The sequence below is a fragment of the Takifugu flavidus genome, unplaced genomic scaffold (assembly GCF_003711565.1).
Source record: "Takifugu flavidus isolate HTHZ2018 unplaced genomic scaffold, ASM371156v2 ctg483, whole genome shotgun sequence".
NCBI lineage: Eukaryota > Metazoa > Chordata > Actinopteri > Tetraodontiformes > Tetraodontidae > Takifugu > Takifugu flavidus.
The window spans coordinates 382-16,808 of NW_026622098.1; the positions used below are offsets into that span (position 1 = coordinate 382).

Consider the following 16,427-nt stretch of genomic DNA (forward strand, 5'->3'; position numbering starts at 1 on the left):
CTGCGTCTTCCAGTGACTCCTCTACAACCTTCCTAGCCCCTCTTCCTCTGACCTCTTCCTCTTCCCCTTCCTCGGACGGATTCTCCTATCCTCTGGACACTTGGACTCCCCCACAGACTCTCGCCCCTGGATCTCGAACTTGGTTCGTCTGCCGAATCACGCACCTATAGTTTGTCTCGGCCTCTCTCATTTAGTTTCTTCCCTCCTGTTATTTTTTTGCTTCATTAAACCTTTTGAGTTTACTTTTAATTCCCGTGTCTGTCTGCCTTCTTTGGGGTTCCGCCACACTTGACCGCCAGTCCTCTCGAGCGTAACAGTTTCACTGTGTTCTTCTTGCTGACTTTGCAGGTTTTCTTAAAAAGGTTGATGTCTTGTGCTATATATCAAAAAATGTCACCAAACAGTGGACCAAGCAGTCACTGCCTACTTTAATTTTACAAGAGTTTCATCTGAAACTTTATTTCACTGTTCGCTGTCTAAACAAATCCCAGTCCAGCGTTTGTCCAGTGCTGACTCTGATTTTTAGGGTTTTTCCTCATGTTAAAGTCTTAAAACAGACATTTAAATGGACATTTCAATCTGACAAACAAGAGTTTTTAATCTGGATGTGACAATGATTCCTTTTACGTCAACAATTTGCAAACAATCACCTTGAAGTTTGACCACGTCCATCTCTGGCTTCTCCTCAACCAGCTGTCCAGCACGGAACCTGCTCCCCAGATGAGCCGTTTTAATGAACCAGTCCATGTCAGTCAAACCAGACTCATGGGGACTTATTTCAAACCAGTGCCCTGAAAGTTAGAGACTCAGTGAATTACTTGACCGAAAGGACTGGGTCAGCAATTGACAGATTATGGTCTTGAGCATGTAATAAATGTGACTTCACCTATTTAATAATGTGAGCGTATATTTAATCCATCTACCAGTAAAATCTGGCCCTACCCTGACACATCAGAGGTAGTACACCCTCCTCTGTGTGCCACAGATACCAGGGAAGTGCATGTGATGGTACCGTTTTCAGGCTTGTCTGATGTACATTCCCTCTCTACAGTGGAGTAAATGGGATACGGGTTGGTGGCACTTCTGTTGGCGTCCCCTGAAAGCTGTCGAAGATCCAGCTGGAGAGATGCGAAACATTACATTGTGAGGAACTGCATTATACTCTTTTTGATGGTGTTTCATTTAAAAAACTAAATTTACACACACACACACACACACACACGCGCGCGCGCACACACACACACACACACACACACACACACACACACACACACACACACACACACAACACAGGGGTAACTGTATTTTTTTGCATGTTGTGGTGGCACCTGTTTCATTATTTGAGTGGAGATTAATACAGCCCAGATGTCAGTAAGAGAAAATGTTGTTTCCTCTGTCCTGTCATCCAGCCAGGCCACAATCTTGTCCAGTGGGACTCCAGGACCCTGCATTGTAGCAATTATTTGGTCCACACCAGTCTGAAAATCTTCTCCGCTGTAGAGGGAGGCCATGGCCCTTTTAGAGTGCAATAAAAGACATAGAGTTAAAATAGAAATAGTGTTGAGAAGAGAACTTTTTGGGATAGATTTATTACAGAATTGACATCTAGAGTATCACCATTCTATGAAAATCATTCTAGTTTGTTCTTTTTTAATGAACCAGTCCATCAGACAATGTCTCAACTATTTTCTTTGACAAATAGTTCTTCTAACCCTCCGGTTTCTGTGCTTTCACTTGCATCTCTTATCAACCACTCATAAGCATGAGTACTGTTACCATGTCGACCCAGAGATTCCTCCAATGTAGAGCAGTGTGTCAAACAGACCCTCTTTCACCAGTTGCTGGATGGAGCCCAACATTGCCACGAGTGCCCTCTCTCCTCCACCCGAGCCCAACAGAGCGATGTGAGGGACAGAGTTCTGGTTGGGAAACCCATATGAGCGACGGCCGGTCGACGTTGACAAACCCATCGAAGGAGAAACAAGGATGAAAAGTGTCAAACCAACAAAAATTGAAATTTAGAACTTCTTTGCTAAACGAACTTAGTACTATTAAGTATATTAATGTTTGAAACACATGAGTGTGTGTGTTCAGAGTAATATTTGTCATGTTTTCACTCATTTCACTTGATGTACTTTATCTGCTGGCGAATCATTGCTTCTGGGGCTTATAAATGTTAAATATCTGTCATGCGTTCTTACCTCAGTACAGTCTAAATCCAGCCTTGAAAATGAGTTCTGAATTCTTTTTTTCCTTTCAGAAACACAATTCTGTTCCCCAGGACATAGGGAGTCAGAATGATGATTGGCAGTAGTAATGACAAACCATATAGTCTGTGTCTACCGAAGGCTGATAGGAGGTACCTGCGGTGTCCTCCATTTGATATCGTTGTCTTCTGCTTAATGTGTGTGTGTGTGTGTGTGTGTGTGTGTGAGTGAGTGTGTGTGTGAGACCTGCTTACAGTGGCTATGGTCCAGGTGAGACTAGGGATGTTACAACATTTGAGAAGTTTTGATTTAAGTTTTGCATTTTCTCAACTCCCCATCCTGACTGCAACTGATACTCTTTCTCACAGTTGTCTCATTTCCAAAGTGCCTGCCAATATCCAAAGATATTGCTTTTATGGAATTCTCCATCTGGGAATGAGTTCTGATGGAAAATCATTTGCCCCTTTTGAAGAGGCGGCATATTTTGTGATGGTGGCGGTGGCGCAGTCTGTTGGCAGCTGGGCTGAGAAGCAGAGGGTTCCCAGTTCAAGCCCCAGTGCAGACAAAACATGGACAATTAAATCACAGTTGCATCCTTCACTTTTATAAACATGTTTGCCACGAGTGACATTTCTACTCTGATCTATTTGGAGCTGCGGCAGCTTCTGCTTCTGCGCTGAATGGCCTTTTCCATCTCTTGCACCAGGATCGTCTTGTTCCTCTTGATGTTGTCCCTCGCGATGTCCAACAACTCGTTCATCATGTCGTTGTTGTAGGGCAGTTGGAAGGTGCAGAACTTCTTTATCTTTGCCTGCAATTCTTTTGCATCTATAGGAAACAGTCAAAAACTGCTTAGTTTTCTGAATATGGAGATTAAAATCTCATTGTTTTGAAGCCTGGACACACGGCAATCAGAAATATAGGACAATAAAGGACAAATTCAAAGGGAAAACTGTTCAGGGAATCAGGCCCACGGCAGCAAAACAGGACTGTCAGTGAAGGGAAGGGAAACAAACCTCTGCAGTTGGCTCTGTTGAAGAGCGGCATGTAAACGATGGTTGGCTCCTTCTCCTTCCCCTCAAACACGTAACAATCTTTGGGCCAGTCTTTCTCCTTGATTTGGTCATCTATCTCTGGAAAAGGCTTCCCTTTGTCCAGTGCATATTTCTTTGCAAGAGTCAGGGTCTGGAAAGCAGAAACAAAAAACAACAACAACCGTGAGGTGAACATGATGTTTGTAGGAGATGAATGAAGTTCAATTTCACCTCGGGGAGCACAGGGAAAACCTGATTGTGTTTCCGGATTATTGGAAGGACTGATCGGTATCAGGAAAAAGAGAGCTGCTGTACAAATGACTGAGCTAACGGAGATGTTTTTGATCAGACAACTGCTGTTTGAATGCATTTAACTGCACCTTAAATACTTCTCCAGCACAGAAGTCTGGTGCTACGATGAGGTCAATGTCTCTTTTCGCTCCAAGAAATGGAGGGTAGGGTACGTTCATCCACAGCCCAGCATCGATCAGGTAGAAGATCTCTTTGGAACAGAGGGGAGATGGAATGTTGGCATCTGTCAAAAAGAGAAAACAAACATGTGTTTGTACTTTATTTTCTTTATCTTTGGCTTTCTGGTAAATTCCTATACAACATTTTCATGTGTGAAACATTTCCATATAGATGCTTTTAGGATTTTAAGGTTTTAGATGAAGCCCAGCTCACATGTCAGGTGTAGGCTTATTAAAAATGGAATTGCACCAATTTCACTTCAATCAATTAATCCCTTTTTTCTGTTTTACTCTATGAAATCTTTCCAGCTGTGCAAAGCAAACACATAAAAACTCACATTAAACATTAAAAATCAACCTAACCTTGAAACTCATATGTTACTGTTGAAGGTTTAATTAAGTGGCTCTTGTCAGAAACGAAACCGTTAATGTATGTCCGTATATAAAACCTTAAAAGCTGCGGCTCGTATAGACTTTAAGGCTGCTGCTACTTGTTTTTGTCAATTAAACTGGTATTTAAAAAATTAAAAAAACTAATGGACAACATATTAAAAAAAAAGCTCCGTCTCACCATGTGAACAGTAGAGGAAGTTGTTGGTATTTCCCCATTCCCATTTTTTAAGTAGAGGTGGGAGTAACTTCAAAAGCTTCCACACTAAAAGGGAAGCAGGTGCAGAAAAAGGATAAATTACTTTGGCAGGTTTGATCTCTGTTTGAGCAGTTAGGATGTAAATCTTACAAAGTTGAAATTTGCTGTGATTTACAGACTGCAAATTTTCACAACAAAGCTCCAGCTCTTCGATCAGCAGTGTGATGTTTTCCTGGCAGACAGTTTTTCCCTCCTCCAAAGAACTTGTTTTCAGCAGATTCATGTGACCAGATTCTATGATTTCTGCAAAAAAGAAGAGCATCAATTTAAAGGTATCCCAGCTAAAGGGAATCTAAGGGGTTGATGTGACTATATAAACGCGTCCAGCTTCATTTTACTGGGTGCATCTTCATCACCTTTTAGCTTTTTCTGAAGTTTCTCCAGGATAGCCAGAAGCTCAGGATCCGTAGTGGTGAGTTTGATCAGGTTTAAAATGTGATCAATGGCCACATAAATAAGGTGGGGTTGAGTAGGAATGTCTCCAAATTCAGCCCCTGCAAAACGTGCACACACACAAAAGCAGAATGTAACCTCAACAGGAGCTGTATCCTTGCAGCATTTAATATGAAAGCATCAAACTACCTCTGAGACGGAACAAGCGAACGATGGTTGTCTGCCAGTCCGCCAATGCGCTGCCACAAATACCTGCCGTGAGCCACATGAATGATCAAAAGCATGATTCAGGCGAATAAATAAGTGCCCGTGTTGAACTCCTGCAGCGTTTCACTGTGTTCTTCTTGCTGACTTTGCAGGTTTTCTTAAAAAGGTTGATGTCTTGTGCTATATATCAAAAAATGTCACCAAACAGTGGACCAAGCAGTCACTGCCTACTTTAATTTTACAAGAGTTTCATCTGAAACTTTATTTCACTGTTCGCTGTCTAAACAAATCCCAGTCCAGCGTTTGTCCAGTGCTGACTCTGATTTTTAGGGTTTTTCCTCATGTTAAAGTCTTAAAACAGACATTTAAATGGACATTTCAATCTGACAAACAAGAGTTTTTAATCTGGATGTGACAATGATTCCTTTTACGTCAACAATTTGCAAACAATCACCTTGAAGTTTGACCACGTCCATCTCTGGCTTCTCCTCAACCAGCTGTCCAGCACGGACCTGCTCCCCAGATGAGCCGTTTTAATGAACCAGTCCATGTCAGTCAAACCAGACTCATGGGGACTTATTTCAAACCAGTGCCCTGAAAGTTAGAGACTCAGTGAATTACTTGACCGAAAGGACTGGGTCAGCAATTGACAGATTATGGTCTTGAGCATGTAATAAATGTGACTTCACCTATTTAATAATGTGAGCGTATATTTAATCCATCTACCAGTAAAATCTGGCCCTACCCTGACACATCAGAGGTAGTACACCCTCCTCTGTGTGCCACAGATACCAGGGAAGTGCATGTGATGGTACCGTTTTCAGGCTTGTCTGATGTACATTCCCTCTCTACAGTGGAGTAAATGGGATACGGGTTGGTGGCACTTCTGTTGGCGTCCCCTGAAAGCTGTCGAAGATCCAGCTGGAGAGATGCGAAACATTACATTGTGAGGAACTGCATTATACTCTTTTTGATGGTGTTTCATTTAAAAAACTAAATTTACACACACACACACACACACACACACACGCGCACACACACACACACACACACACACACACACACACACACACACACACACACACACACACACACACACACACACACACACACACACAAACACAGGTAACTGTATTTTTTTGCATGTTGTGGTGGCACCTGTTTCATTATTTGAGTGGAGATTAATACAGCCCAGATGTCAGTAAGAGAAAATGTTGTTTCCTCTGTCCTGTCATCCAGCCAGGCCACAATCTTGTCCAGTGGGACTCCAGGACCCTGCATTGTAGCAATTATTTGGTCCACACCAGTCTGAAAATCTTCTCCGCTGTAGAGGGAGGCCATGGCCCTTTTAGAGTGCAATAAAAGACATAGAGTTAAAATAGAAATAGTGTTGAGAAGAGAACTTTTTGGGATAGATTTATTACAGAATTGACATCTAGAGTATCACCATTCTATGAAAATCATTCTAGTTTGTTCTTTTTTAATGAACCAGTCCATCAGACAATGTCTCAACTATTTTCTTTGACAAATAGTTCTTCTAACCCTCCGGTTTCTGTGCTTTCACTTGCATCTCTTATCAACCACTCATAAGCATGAGTACTGTTACCATGTCGACCCAGAGATTCCTCCAATGTAGAGCAGTGTGTCAAACAGACCCTCTTTCACCAGTTGCTGGATGGAGCCCAACATTGCCACGAGTGCCCTCTCTCCTCCACCCGAGCCCAACAGAGCGATGTGAGGGACAGAGTTCTGGTTGGGAAACCCATATGAGCGACGGCCGGTCGACGTTGACAAACCCATCGAAGGAGAAAAAGGATGAAAAGTGTCAAACCAACAAAAATTGAAATTTAGAACTTCTTTGCTAAACGAACTTAGTACTATTAAGTATATTAATGTTTGAAACACATGAGTGTGTGTGTTCAGAGTAATATTTGTCATGTTTTCACTCATTTCACTTGATGTACTTTATCTGCTGGCGAATCATTGCTTCTGGGGCTTATAAATGTTAAATATCTGTCATGCGTTCTTACCTCAGTACAGTCTAAATCCAGCCTTGAAAATGAGTTCTGAATTCTTTTTTTCCTTTCAGAAACACAATTCTGTTCCCCAGGACATAGGGAGTGAGAATGATGATTGACATTCTGGAAAAAATGAAGGAAAATCTCAGAATTTGAATCAACACAAAGCAACAGCCATGTTCTGGCAGCTCAATCAAAAAATCAATGTATATGTGCTTTAATGTTGTGCTTTATATTCTTCTTCTGTTGAAATAAAATAAATACAGCAGTGGATTTCATTTTGATGTGGTTCTGTAAAAGAAGAATTTAGTGAACTGAAAATGTGTCAGAGATTAAACAGACTCATAGTATTTTAGTACCTCTTAGTCTATAAAACTCATATTAAATCAGCAAAACAAGTCCAGGTATCTGACCACTTACCTCACAAGCACTGGCAGCAGTTTCCTCCATCTTGTTCTTGGTTTGGGCTCCTAAAGTACAAAAGAAAGTCAAAGAGAAGACAAGTGAGTGCCAACAAGACTTGACCTTGGATTTCATTTTTATCATCACAAATCATATGTAGCTATTTTGATTTACTCGTTGTTCCAAAAAGGTTTTGCATTAGGTAATATTTCACATAAATATTTCCAAAAATTAAACCTTCGTTAATTACGTTTAGCAATGATCTCTTAATCTGTAGGAAATAAGGACGTTCATTAAAACATTTATTAAAATGACGCACCGCTAATGCTCAGGTCTGGTCGTTGGCGTGGAGAGTGCAGTAAATGATTGTGATCTGCAAACGTGTGGAGTTTCCTTTTATAGTACAGAATGAAGAGGGTATGGTTTTCTCAAGAAAAATACCAGAACCTGTTTTTCTGGGTGTGTTAACATCGCAACAGTCATTCCCAAGGAAACAGTAACAGCATTTCTGATACGTCCACAATATCCGCCTTGGATTTGCTACACATTAATGGTTAACAGCCATATCAAATTTTACTGCTTTCGGTGATGTTTTAACAGGAAGTATTGGTGCTATGGATCGCTTGTAACATCATTCTGATTAGACAAAAAGGAACTTTATTTGTACTTACAGAGGTGTCATAACGCCTCACAATGTATGTGAGTCAACAGCACAGTAAAGCAGGCAATATCTTCTTTCTTGAAAAACATCTTAACCTCTGAGTTAGGGTGATACAGTTCCTCTTCTGTTCTCTTCTGCTCTGTCTATAGGGAACAGTTATTCTCATCTCTCACACCAGACTGGCCCATCGCTAACTGGCTCAATAAAATCCAGCACAATTAAGAAGGGTTAGAAGTTTATGCATTTCAAAGTGGCCTTAATGGGATAAGTGAAATTGCTGTAATCTTCAGATCTTCTACAGGACCTTGACGTCCTAAGACCTTCTTGTAATTGAGAGAAGAAGATGGCCTCTAACCCCCACCTGAAGCCAATAGAGCAATATGTGGACCTCCATGCTGATTATGTGATGTAGAAATGATGAAGACATTATGGTTTAACACAAATGAGCATGCAGGTGCTTGACTCACTGTAAAACTCACTGGCGCTGATACGATTCAGCTCCCCATATTATGTAATTATTAAAAGGGTATCAGTGATTCTTGTTGTTCTGTGGAAACTTTCTGGCAGCATACCAGAGCATTATAGTAAAAAACCTGCTGGGAAAGTTCAAGCCATCAAGGGTCTTGGGCCTCAATATCTTCTATGCTAAACTGCTACACTAAATGATGATGAAGTACTTGGAACACATCATGAAATCAAATTGTGCATGTCAGGTTTTCTGCTTACAATAATTGTGTAAGAAAAGATAAAATCCTGACATGACAACAGCATTCATCATCGGTGTCAGAGTCCTCAGTAAAAGGGAATTTATGAGGTCATTGTGGAAGAGTAAGAGAAATAAACTGATAATTCAGTGGGCAGTTATCATGGAGGACACACAATGTTTCAGCAACGGACTGACACAACAGGTGCATCACATTTTATTGATTTAAAACAGCAGTAGTAATGACAAACCATATAGTCTGTGTCTACCGAAGGCTGATAGGAGGTACCTGCGGTGTCCTCCATTTGATATCGTTGTCTTCTGCTTAATGTGTGTGTGTGTGTGTGTGTGTGTGTGTGTGAGTGAGTGTGTGTGTGAGACCTGCTTACAGTGGCTATGGTCCAGGTGAGACTAGGGATGTTACAACATTTGAGAAGTTTTGATTTAAGTTTTGCATTTTCTCAACTCCCCAACTCCTCCTGACTGCAACTGATACTCTTTCTCACAGTTGTCTCATTTCCAAAGTGCCTGCCAATATCCAAAGATATTGCTTTTATGGAATTCTCCATCTGGGAATGAGTTCTGATGGAAAATCATTTGCCCCTTTTGAAGAGGCGGCATATTTTGTGATGGTGGCGGTGCGCAGTCTGTTGGCAGCTGGGCTGAGAAGCAGAGGGTTCCCAGTTCAAGCCCCAGTGCAGACAAAACATGGACAATTAAATCACAGTTGCATCCTTCACTTTTATAAACATGTTTGCCACGAGTGACATTTCTACTCTGATCTATTTGGAGCTGCGGCAGCTTCTGCGCTGAATGGCCTTTTCCATCTCTTGCACCAGGATCGTCTTGTTCCTCTTGATGTTGTCCCTCGCGATGTCCAACAACTCGTTCATCATGTCGTTGTTGTAGGGCAGTTGGAAGGTGCAGAACTTCTTTATCTTTGCCTGCAATTCTTTTGCATCTATAGGAAACAGTCAAAAACTGCTTAGTTTTCTGAATATGGAGATTAAAATCTCATTGTTTTGAAGCCTGGACACACGGCAATCAGAAATATAGGACAATAAAGGACAAATTCAAAGGGAAAACTGTTCAGGGAATCAGGCCCACGGCAGCAAAACAGGACTGTCAGTGAAGGGAAGGGAAACAAACCTCTGCAGTTGGCTCTGTTGAAGAGCGGCATGTAAACGATGGTTGGCTCCTTCTCCTTCCCCTCAAACACGTAACAATCTTTGGGCCAGTCTTTCTCCTTGATTTGGTCATCTATCTCTGGAAAAGGCTTCCCTTTGTCCAGTGCATATTTCTTTGCAAGAGTCAGGGTCTGGAAAGCAGAAACAAAAAACAACAACAACCGTGAGGTGAACATGATGTTTGTAGGAGATGAATGAAGTTCAATTTCACCTCGGGGAGCACAGGGAAAACCTGATTGTGTTTCCGGATTATTGGAAGGACTGATCGGTATCAGGAAAAAGAGAGCTGCTGTACAAATGACTGAGCTAACGGAGATGTTTTTGATCAGACAACTGCTGTTTGAATGCATTTAACTGCACCTTAAATACTTCTCCAGCACAGAAGTCTGGTGCTACGATGAGGTCAATGTCTCTTTTCGCTCCAAGAAATGGAGGGTAGGGTACGTTCATCCACAGCCCAGCATCGATCAGGTAGAAGATCTCTTTGGAACAGAGGGGAGATGGAATGTTGGCATCTGTCAAAAAGAGAAAACAAACATGTGTTTGTACTTTATTTTCTTTATCTTTGGCTTTCTGGTAAATTCCTATACAACATTTTCATGTGTGAAACATTTCCATATAGATGCTTTTAGGATTTTAAGGTTTTAGATGAAGCCCAGCTCACATGTCAGGTGTAGGCTTATTAAAAATGGAATTGCACCAATTTCACTTCAATCAATTAATCCCTTTTTTCTGTTTTACTCTATGAAATCTTTCCAGCTGTGCAAAGCAAACACATAAAAACTCACATTAAACATTAAAATCAACCTAACCTTGAAACTCATATGTTACTGTTGAAGGTTTAATTAAGTGGCTCTTGTCAGAAACGAAACCGTTAATGTATGTCCGTATAAAAACCTTAAAAGCTGCGGCTCGTATAGACTTTAAGGCTGCTGCTACTGTTTTTTGTCAATTAAACTGGTATTTAAAAAATTAAAAAAAACTAATGGACAACATATTAAAAAAAAAGCTCCGTCTCACCATGTGAACAGTAGAGGAAGTTGTTGGTATTTCCCCATTCCCATTTTATAAGTAGAGGTGGGAGTAACTTCAAAAGCTTCCACACTAAAAGGGAAGCAGGTGCAGAAAAAGGATAAATTACTTTGGCAGGTTTGATCTCTGTTTGAGCAGTTAGGATGTAAATCTTACAAAGTTGAAATTTGCTGTGATTTACAGACTGCAAATTTTCACAACAAAGCTCCAGCTCTTCGATCAGCAGTGTGATGTTTTCCTGGCAGACAGTTTTTCCCTCCTCCAAAGAACTTGTTTTCAGCAGATTCATGTGACCAGATTCTATGATTTCTGCAAAAAAGAAGAGCATCAATTTAAAGGTATCCCAGCTAAAGGGAATCTAAGGGGTTGATGTGACTATATAAACGCGTCCAGCTTCATTTTACTGGGTGCATCTTCATCACCTTTTAGCTTTTTCTGAAGTTTCTCCAGGATAGCCAGAAGCTCAGGATCCGTAGTGGTGAGTTTGATCAGGTTTAAAATGTGATCAATGGCCACATAAATAAGGTGGGGTTGAGTAGGAATGTCTCCAAATTCAGCCCCTGCAAAACGTGCACACACACAAAAGCAGAATGTAACCTCAACAGGAGCTGTATCCTTGCAGCATTTAATATGAAAGCATCAAACTACCTCTGAGACGGAACAAGCGAACGATGGTTGTCTGCCAGTCCGCCAATGCGCTGCCACAAATACCTGCCGTGAGCCACATGAATGATCAAAAGCATGATTCAGGCGAATAAATAAGTGCCCGTGTTGAACTCCTGCAGCGTTTCACTGTGTTCTTCTTGCTGACTTTGCAGGTTTTCTTAAAAAGGTTGATGTCTTGTGCTATATATCAAAAAATGTCACCAAACAGTGGACCAAGCAGTCACTGCCTACTTTAATTTTACAAGAGTTTCATCTGAAACTTTATTTCACTGTTCGCTGTCTAAACAAATCCCAGTCCAGCGTTTGTCCAGTGCTGACTCTGATTTTTAGGGTTTTTCCTCATGTTAAAGTCTTAAAACAGACATTTAAATGGACATTTCAATCTGACAAACAAGAGTTTTTAATCTGGGCGTGACAATGATTCCTTTTACGTCAACAATTTGCAAACAATCACCTTGAAGTTTGACCACGTCCATCTCTGGCTTCTCCTCAACCAGCTGTCCAGCACGGAACCTGCTCCCCAGATGAGCCGTTTTAATGAACCAGTCCATGTCAGTCAAACCAGACTCATGGGGACTTATTTCAAACCAGTGCCCTGAAAGTTAGAGACTCAGTGAATTACTTGACCGAAAGGACTGGGTCAGCAATTGACAGATTATGGTCTTGAGCATGTAATAAATGTGACTTCACCTATTTAATAATGTGAGCGTATATTTAATCCATCTACCAGTAAAATCTGGCCCTACCCTGACACATCAGAGGTAGTACACCCTCCTCTGTGTGCCACAGATACCAGGGAAGTGCATGTGATGGTACCGTTTTCAGGCTTGTCTGATGTACATTCCCTCTCTACAGTGGAGTAAATGGGATACGGGTTGGTGGCACTTCTGTTGGCGTCCCCTGAAAGCTGTCGAAGATCCAGCTGGAGAGATGCAAAACATTACATTGTGAGGAACTGCATTATACTCTTTTGATGGTGTTTCATTTAAAAAACTAAATTTACACACACACACACACACACACACACGCGCACACACACACCACACACACACACACACACACACACACACACACACACACACACAAACACAGGGGTAACTGTATGTTTTTGCATGTTGTGGTGGCACCTGTTTCATTATTTGAGTGGAGATTAATACAGCCCAGATGTCAGTAAGAGAAAATGTTGTTTCCTCTGTCCTGTCATCCAGCCAGGCCACAATCTCGTCCAGTGGGACTCCAGGACCCTGCATTGTAGCAATTATTTGGTCCACACCAGTCTGAAAATCTTCTCCGCTGTAGAGGGAGGCCATGGCCCTTTTAGAGTGCAATAAAAGACATAGAGTTAAAATAGAAATAGTGTTGAGAAGAGAACTTTTTGGGATAGATTTATTACAGAATTGACATCTAGAGTATCACCATTCTATGAAAATCATTCTAGTTTGTTCTTTTTTAATGAACCAGTCCATCAGACAATGTCTCAACTATTTTCTTTGACAATAGTTTTCTTCTAACCCTCCGGTTTCTGTGCTTTCACTTGCATCTCTTATCAACCACTCATAAGCATGAGTACTGTTACCATGTCGACCCAGAGATTCCTCCAATGTAGAGCAGTGTGTCAAACAGACCCTCTTTCACCAGTTGCTGGATGGAGCCCAACATTGCCACGAGTGCCCTCTCTCCTCCACCCGAGCCCAACAGAGCGATGTGAGGGACAGAGTTCTGGTTGGGAAACCCATATGAGCGACGGCCGGTCGACGTTGACAAACCCATCGAAGGAGAAACAAGGATGAAAAGTGTCAAACCAACAAAAATTGAAATTTAGAACTTCTTTGCTAAACGAACTTAGTACTATTAAGTATATTAATGTTTGAAACACATGAGTGTGTGTTCAGAGTAATATTTGTCATGTTTTCACTCATTTCACTTGATGTACTTTATCTGCTGGCGAATCATTGCTTCTGGGGCTTATAAATGTTAAATATCTGTCATGCGTTCTTACCTCAGTACAGTCTAAATCCAGCCTTGAAAATGAGTTCTGAATTCTTTTTTTCCTTTCAGAAACACAATTCTGTTCCCCAGGACATAGGGAGTGAGAATGATGATTGGCATTCTGGAAAAAATGAAGGAAAATCTCAGAATTTGAATCAACACAAAGCAACAGCCATGTTCTGGCAGCTCAATCAAAAAATCAATGTATATGTGCTTTAATGTTGTGCTTTATATTCTTCTTCTGTTGAAATAAAATAAATACAGCAGTGGATTTCATTTTGATGTGGTTCTGTAAAAGAAGAATTTAGTGAACTGAAAATGTGTCAGAGATTAAACAGACTCATAGTATTTTAGTACCTCTTAGTCTATAAAACTCATATTAAATCAGCAAAACAAGTCCAGGTATCTGACCACTTACCTCACAAGCACTGGCAGCAGTTTCCTCCATCTTGTTCTTGGTTTGGGCTCCTAAAGTACAAAAGAAAGTCAAAGAGAAGACAAGTGAGTGCCAACAAGACTTGACCTTGGATTTCATTTTTATCATCACAAATCATATGTAGCTATTTTGATTTACTCGTTGTTCCAAAAAGGTTTTGCATTAGGTAATATTTCACATAAATATTTCCAAAAATTAAACCTTCATTAATTACGTTTAGCAATGATCTCTTAATCTGTAGGAAATAAGGACGTTCATTAAAACATTTATTAAAATGACGCACCGCTAATGCTCAGGTCTGGTCGTTGGCGTGGAGAGTGCAGTAAATGATTGTGATCTGCAAACGTGTGGAGTTTCCTTTTATAGTACAGAATGAAGAGGGTATGGTTTTCTCAAGAAAAATACCAGAACCTGTTTTTCTGGGTGTGTTAACATCGCAACAGTCATTCCCAAGGAAACAGTAACAGCATTTCTGATACGTCCACAATATCCGCCTTGGATTTGCTACACATTAATGGTTAACAGCCATATCAAATTTTACTGCTTTCGGTGATGTTTTAACAGGAAGTATTGGTGCTATGGATCGCTTGTAACATCATTCTGATTAGACAAAAAGGAACTTTATTTATACTTACAGAGGTGTCATAACGCCTCACAATGTATGTGAGTCAACAGCACAGTAAAGCAGGCAATATCTTCTTTCTTGAAAAACATCTTAACCTCTGAGTTAGGGTGATACAGTTCCTCTTCTGCTCTGTCTATAGGGAACAGTTATTCTCATCTCTCACACCAGACTGGCCCATCGCTAACTGGCTCAATAAAATCCAGCACAATTAAGAAGGGTTAGAAGTTTATGCATTTCAAAGTGTCCTTAATGGGAGATAAGTGAAATTGCTGTAATCTTCAGATCTTCTACAGGACCTTGACGTCCTAAGACCTTCTTGTAATTGAGAGAAGAAGATGGCCTCTAACCCCCACCTGAAGCCAATAGAGCAATATGTGGACCTCCATGCTGATTATGTGATGTAGAAATGATGAAGACATTATGGTTTAACACAAATGAGCATGCAGGTGCTTGACTCACTGTAAAACTCACTGGCGCTGATACGATTCAGCTCCCCATATTATGTAATTATTAAAAGGGTATCAGTGATTCTTGTTGTTCTGTGGAAACTTTCTGGCAGCATACCAGAGCTTTATAGTAAAAAACCTGCTGGGAAAGTTCAAGCCATCAAGGGTCTTGGGCCTCAATATCTTCTATGCTAAACTGCTACACTAAATGATGATGAAGTACTTGGAACACATCATGAAATCAAATTGTGCATGTCAGGTTTTCTGCTTACAATAATTGTGTAAGAAAAGATAAAATCCTGACATGACAACAGCGTTCATCATCGGTGTCAGAGTCCTCAGTAAAAGGGAATTTATGAGGTCATTGTGGAAGAGTGAGAGAAATAAACTGATAATTCAGTGTGCAGTTATCATGGAGGACACACAATGTTTCAGCAACGGACTGACACAACAGGTGCATCACATTTTATTGATTTAAAACAGCAGTAGTAATGAAAAACCATATAGTCTGTGTCTACAGAAGGCTGATAGGAGGTACCTGCGGTGTCCTCCATTCGATATCGTTGTCTTCTACTTAATGTGTGTGTGTGTGTGAGTGTGAGACCTGCTTACAGTGGCTGTGGTCCAGGTGAGACTAGGGATGTTACAACATTTGAGAAGTTTTGATTTAAGTTTTGCATTTTCTCAACTCCCCCTCCTGACTGCAACTGATACTCTTTCTCACAGCTGTCTCATTTCCAAAGTGCCTGCCAATATCCAAAGATATTGCTTTTATGGAATTCTCCATCTGGGAATGAGTTCTGTTGGAAAATCATTTGCCCCTTTTGAAGAGGTGGCATAGTTTATGATGGTGGCGGTAGCTCAGTCTGTTGGCAGCTGGGCTGAGAAGCAGAGGGTTCCCAGTTCAAGCCCCAGTGCAGACAAAACATGGACAGTGTTCTGCTAGTAGGGGAACGTGCCAGAACACTTTCAGAGCACTGCCAAGGTACTCTTGAGCAAGGTACCGAACCCACAAATTCTCACATAGACTCCTACCTTCGCCCATCATGTATTCTCCCCATGACTCTGAAAGAAGATAAAGCAGTTAAGAAGATGAGAGGAGGCATGGTTGGTAGGGAAAAGCTCCAAACCATTTAGAAAACATGTCAGCAATTGCCAGGCAGGACCTCTTCCCTTCACTGGGAGTTAGCTAAATGAAATTAATCATGACATGTTGAAAAGGTCTGTGTGGAGGTGTATTTGCAGAAGGTTCACATTTGTTTTGGTAAATACTGAAAATGGTTTTGTGAACCAATTTTGTAG

At 41.0% G+C, this 16,427-nt stretch overlaps 2 protein-coding genes and 1 pseudogene across 2 annotated transcripts; all 3 read right to left on the minus strand.

The window, feature by feature from the left end:
* Positions 1 to 344: 344 nt before the first annotated feature.
* Positions 345 to 2,305, minus strand: LOC130520708 (cytosolic phospholipase A2 gamma-like). Its single transcript, XM_057024414.1, has 5 exons — positions 2,202 to 2,305; positions 1,777 to 1,919; positions 1,329 to 1,515; positions 1,013 to 1,118; positions 345 to 791 (listed from the first exon to the last, which is right to left on the minus strand). The coding sequence occupies exons 2-5, from the start codon at positions 1,857 to 1,859 to the stop codon at positions 562 to 564; spliced, it is 606 nt and encodes a 201-aa protein (XP_056880394.1). The 5' UTR covers positions 1,860 to 1,919; positions 2,202 to 2,305; the 3' UTR covers positions 345 to 561.
* A 9-nt stretch (positions 2,306 to 2,314) lies between these two features.
* LOC130520707 (cytosolic phospholipase A2 gamma-like) lies at positions 2,315 to 8,129 on the minus strand (annotated as a pseudogene).
* Positions 8,130 to 8,945: 816 nt separating this feature from the next.
* LOC130520709 (cytosolic phospholipase A2 gamma-like) lies at positions 8,946 to 14,806 on the minus strand. The gene is made up of 15 exons (XM_057024415.1): positions 14,690 to 14,806; positions 14,338 to 14,411; positions 14,037 to 14,086; positions 13,629 to 13,739; positions 13,206 to 13,348; positions 12,757 to 12,943; positions 12,446 to 12,551; positions 12,084 to 12,224; positions 11,612 to 11,674; positions 11,386 to 11,523; positions 11,120 to 11,272; positions 10,952 to 11,035; positions 10,292 to 10,446; positions 9,894 to 10,062; positions 8,946 to 9,705 (listed from the first exon to the last, which is right to left on the minus strand). The coding sequence occupies exons 1-15, from the start codon at positions 14,698 to 14,700 to the stop codon at positions 9,527 to 9,529; spliced, it is 1,764 nt and encodes a 587-aa protein (XP_056880395.1). The 5' UTR covers positions 14,701 to 14,806; the 3' UTR covers positions 8,946 to 9,526.
* Between the last annotated feature and the right edge of the window lie 1,621 nt (positions 14,807 to 16,427).

Bases quoted from the DNA above. Each gene is read 5' to 3' on its own strand.
- LOC130520708 (XM_057024414.1), bottom strand. From the start codon at position 1,859: ATGTTGGGCTCCATCCAGCAACTGGTGAAAGAGGGTCTGTTTGACACA. The intron at 1,516-1,776 runs GTAACAGTACTC...GCACTCTAAAAG, and splicing joins GGAATCTCTGGGTCGACATG to GGCCATGGCCTCCCTCTACA. The intron at 1,119-1,328 runs GTGCCACCACAA...GCATCTCTCCAG, and splicing joins CCACTCAAATAATGAAACAG to CTGGATCTTCGACAGCTTTC.
- LOC130520709 (XM_057024415.1), bottom strand. The intron at 11,675-12,083 runs GTGATTGTTTGC...GGCTCACGGCAG, and splicing joins GGACGTGGTCAAACTTCAAG to GTATTTGTGGCAGCGCATTG. The intron at 10,063-10,291 runs GTGCAGTTAAAT...TCTGCTTTCCAG, and splicing joins GTGCTGGAGAAGTATTTAAG to ACCCTGACTCTTGCAAAGAA.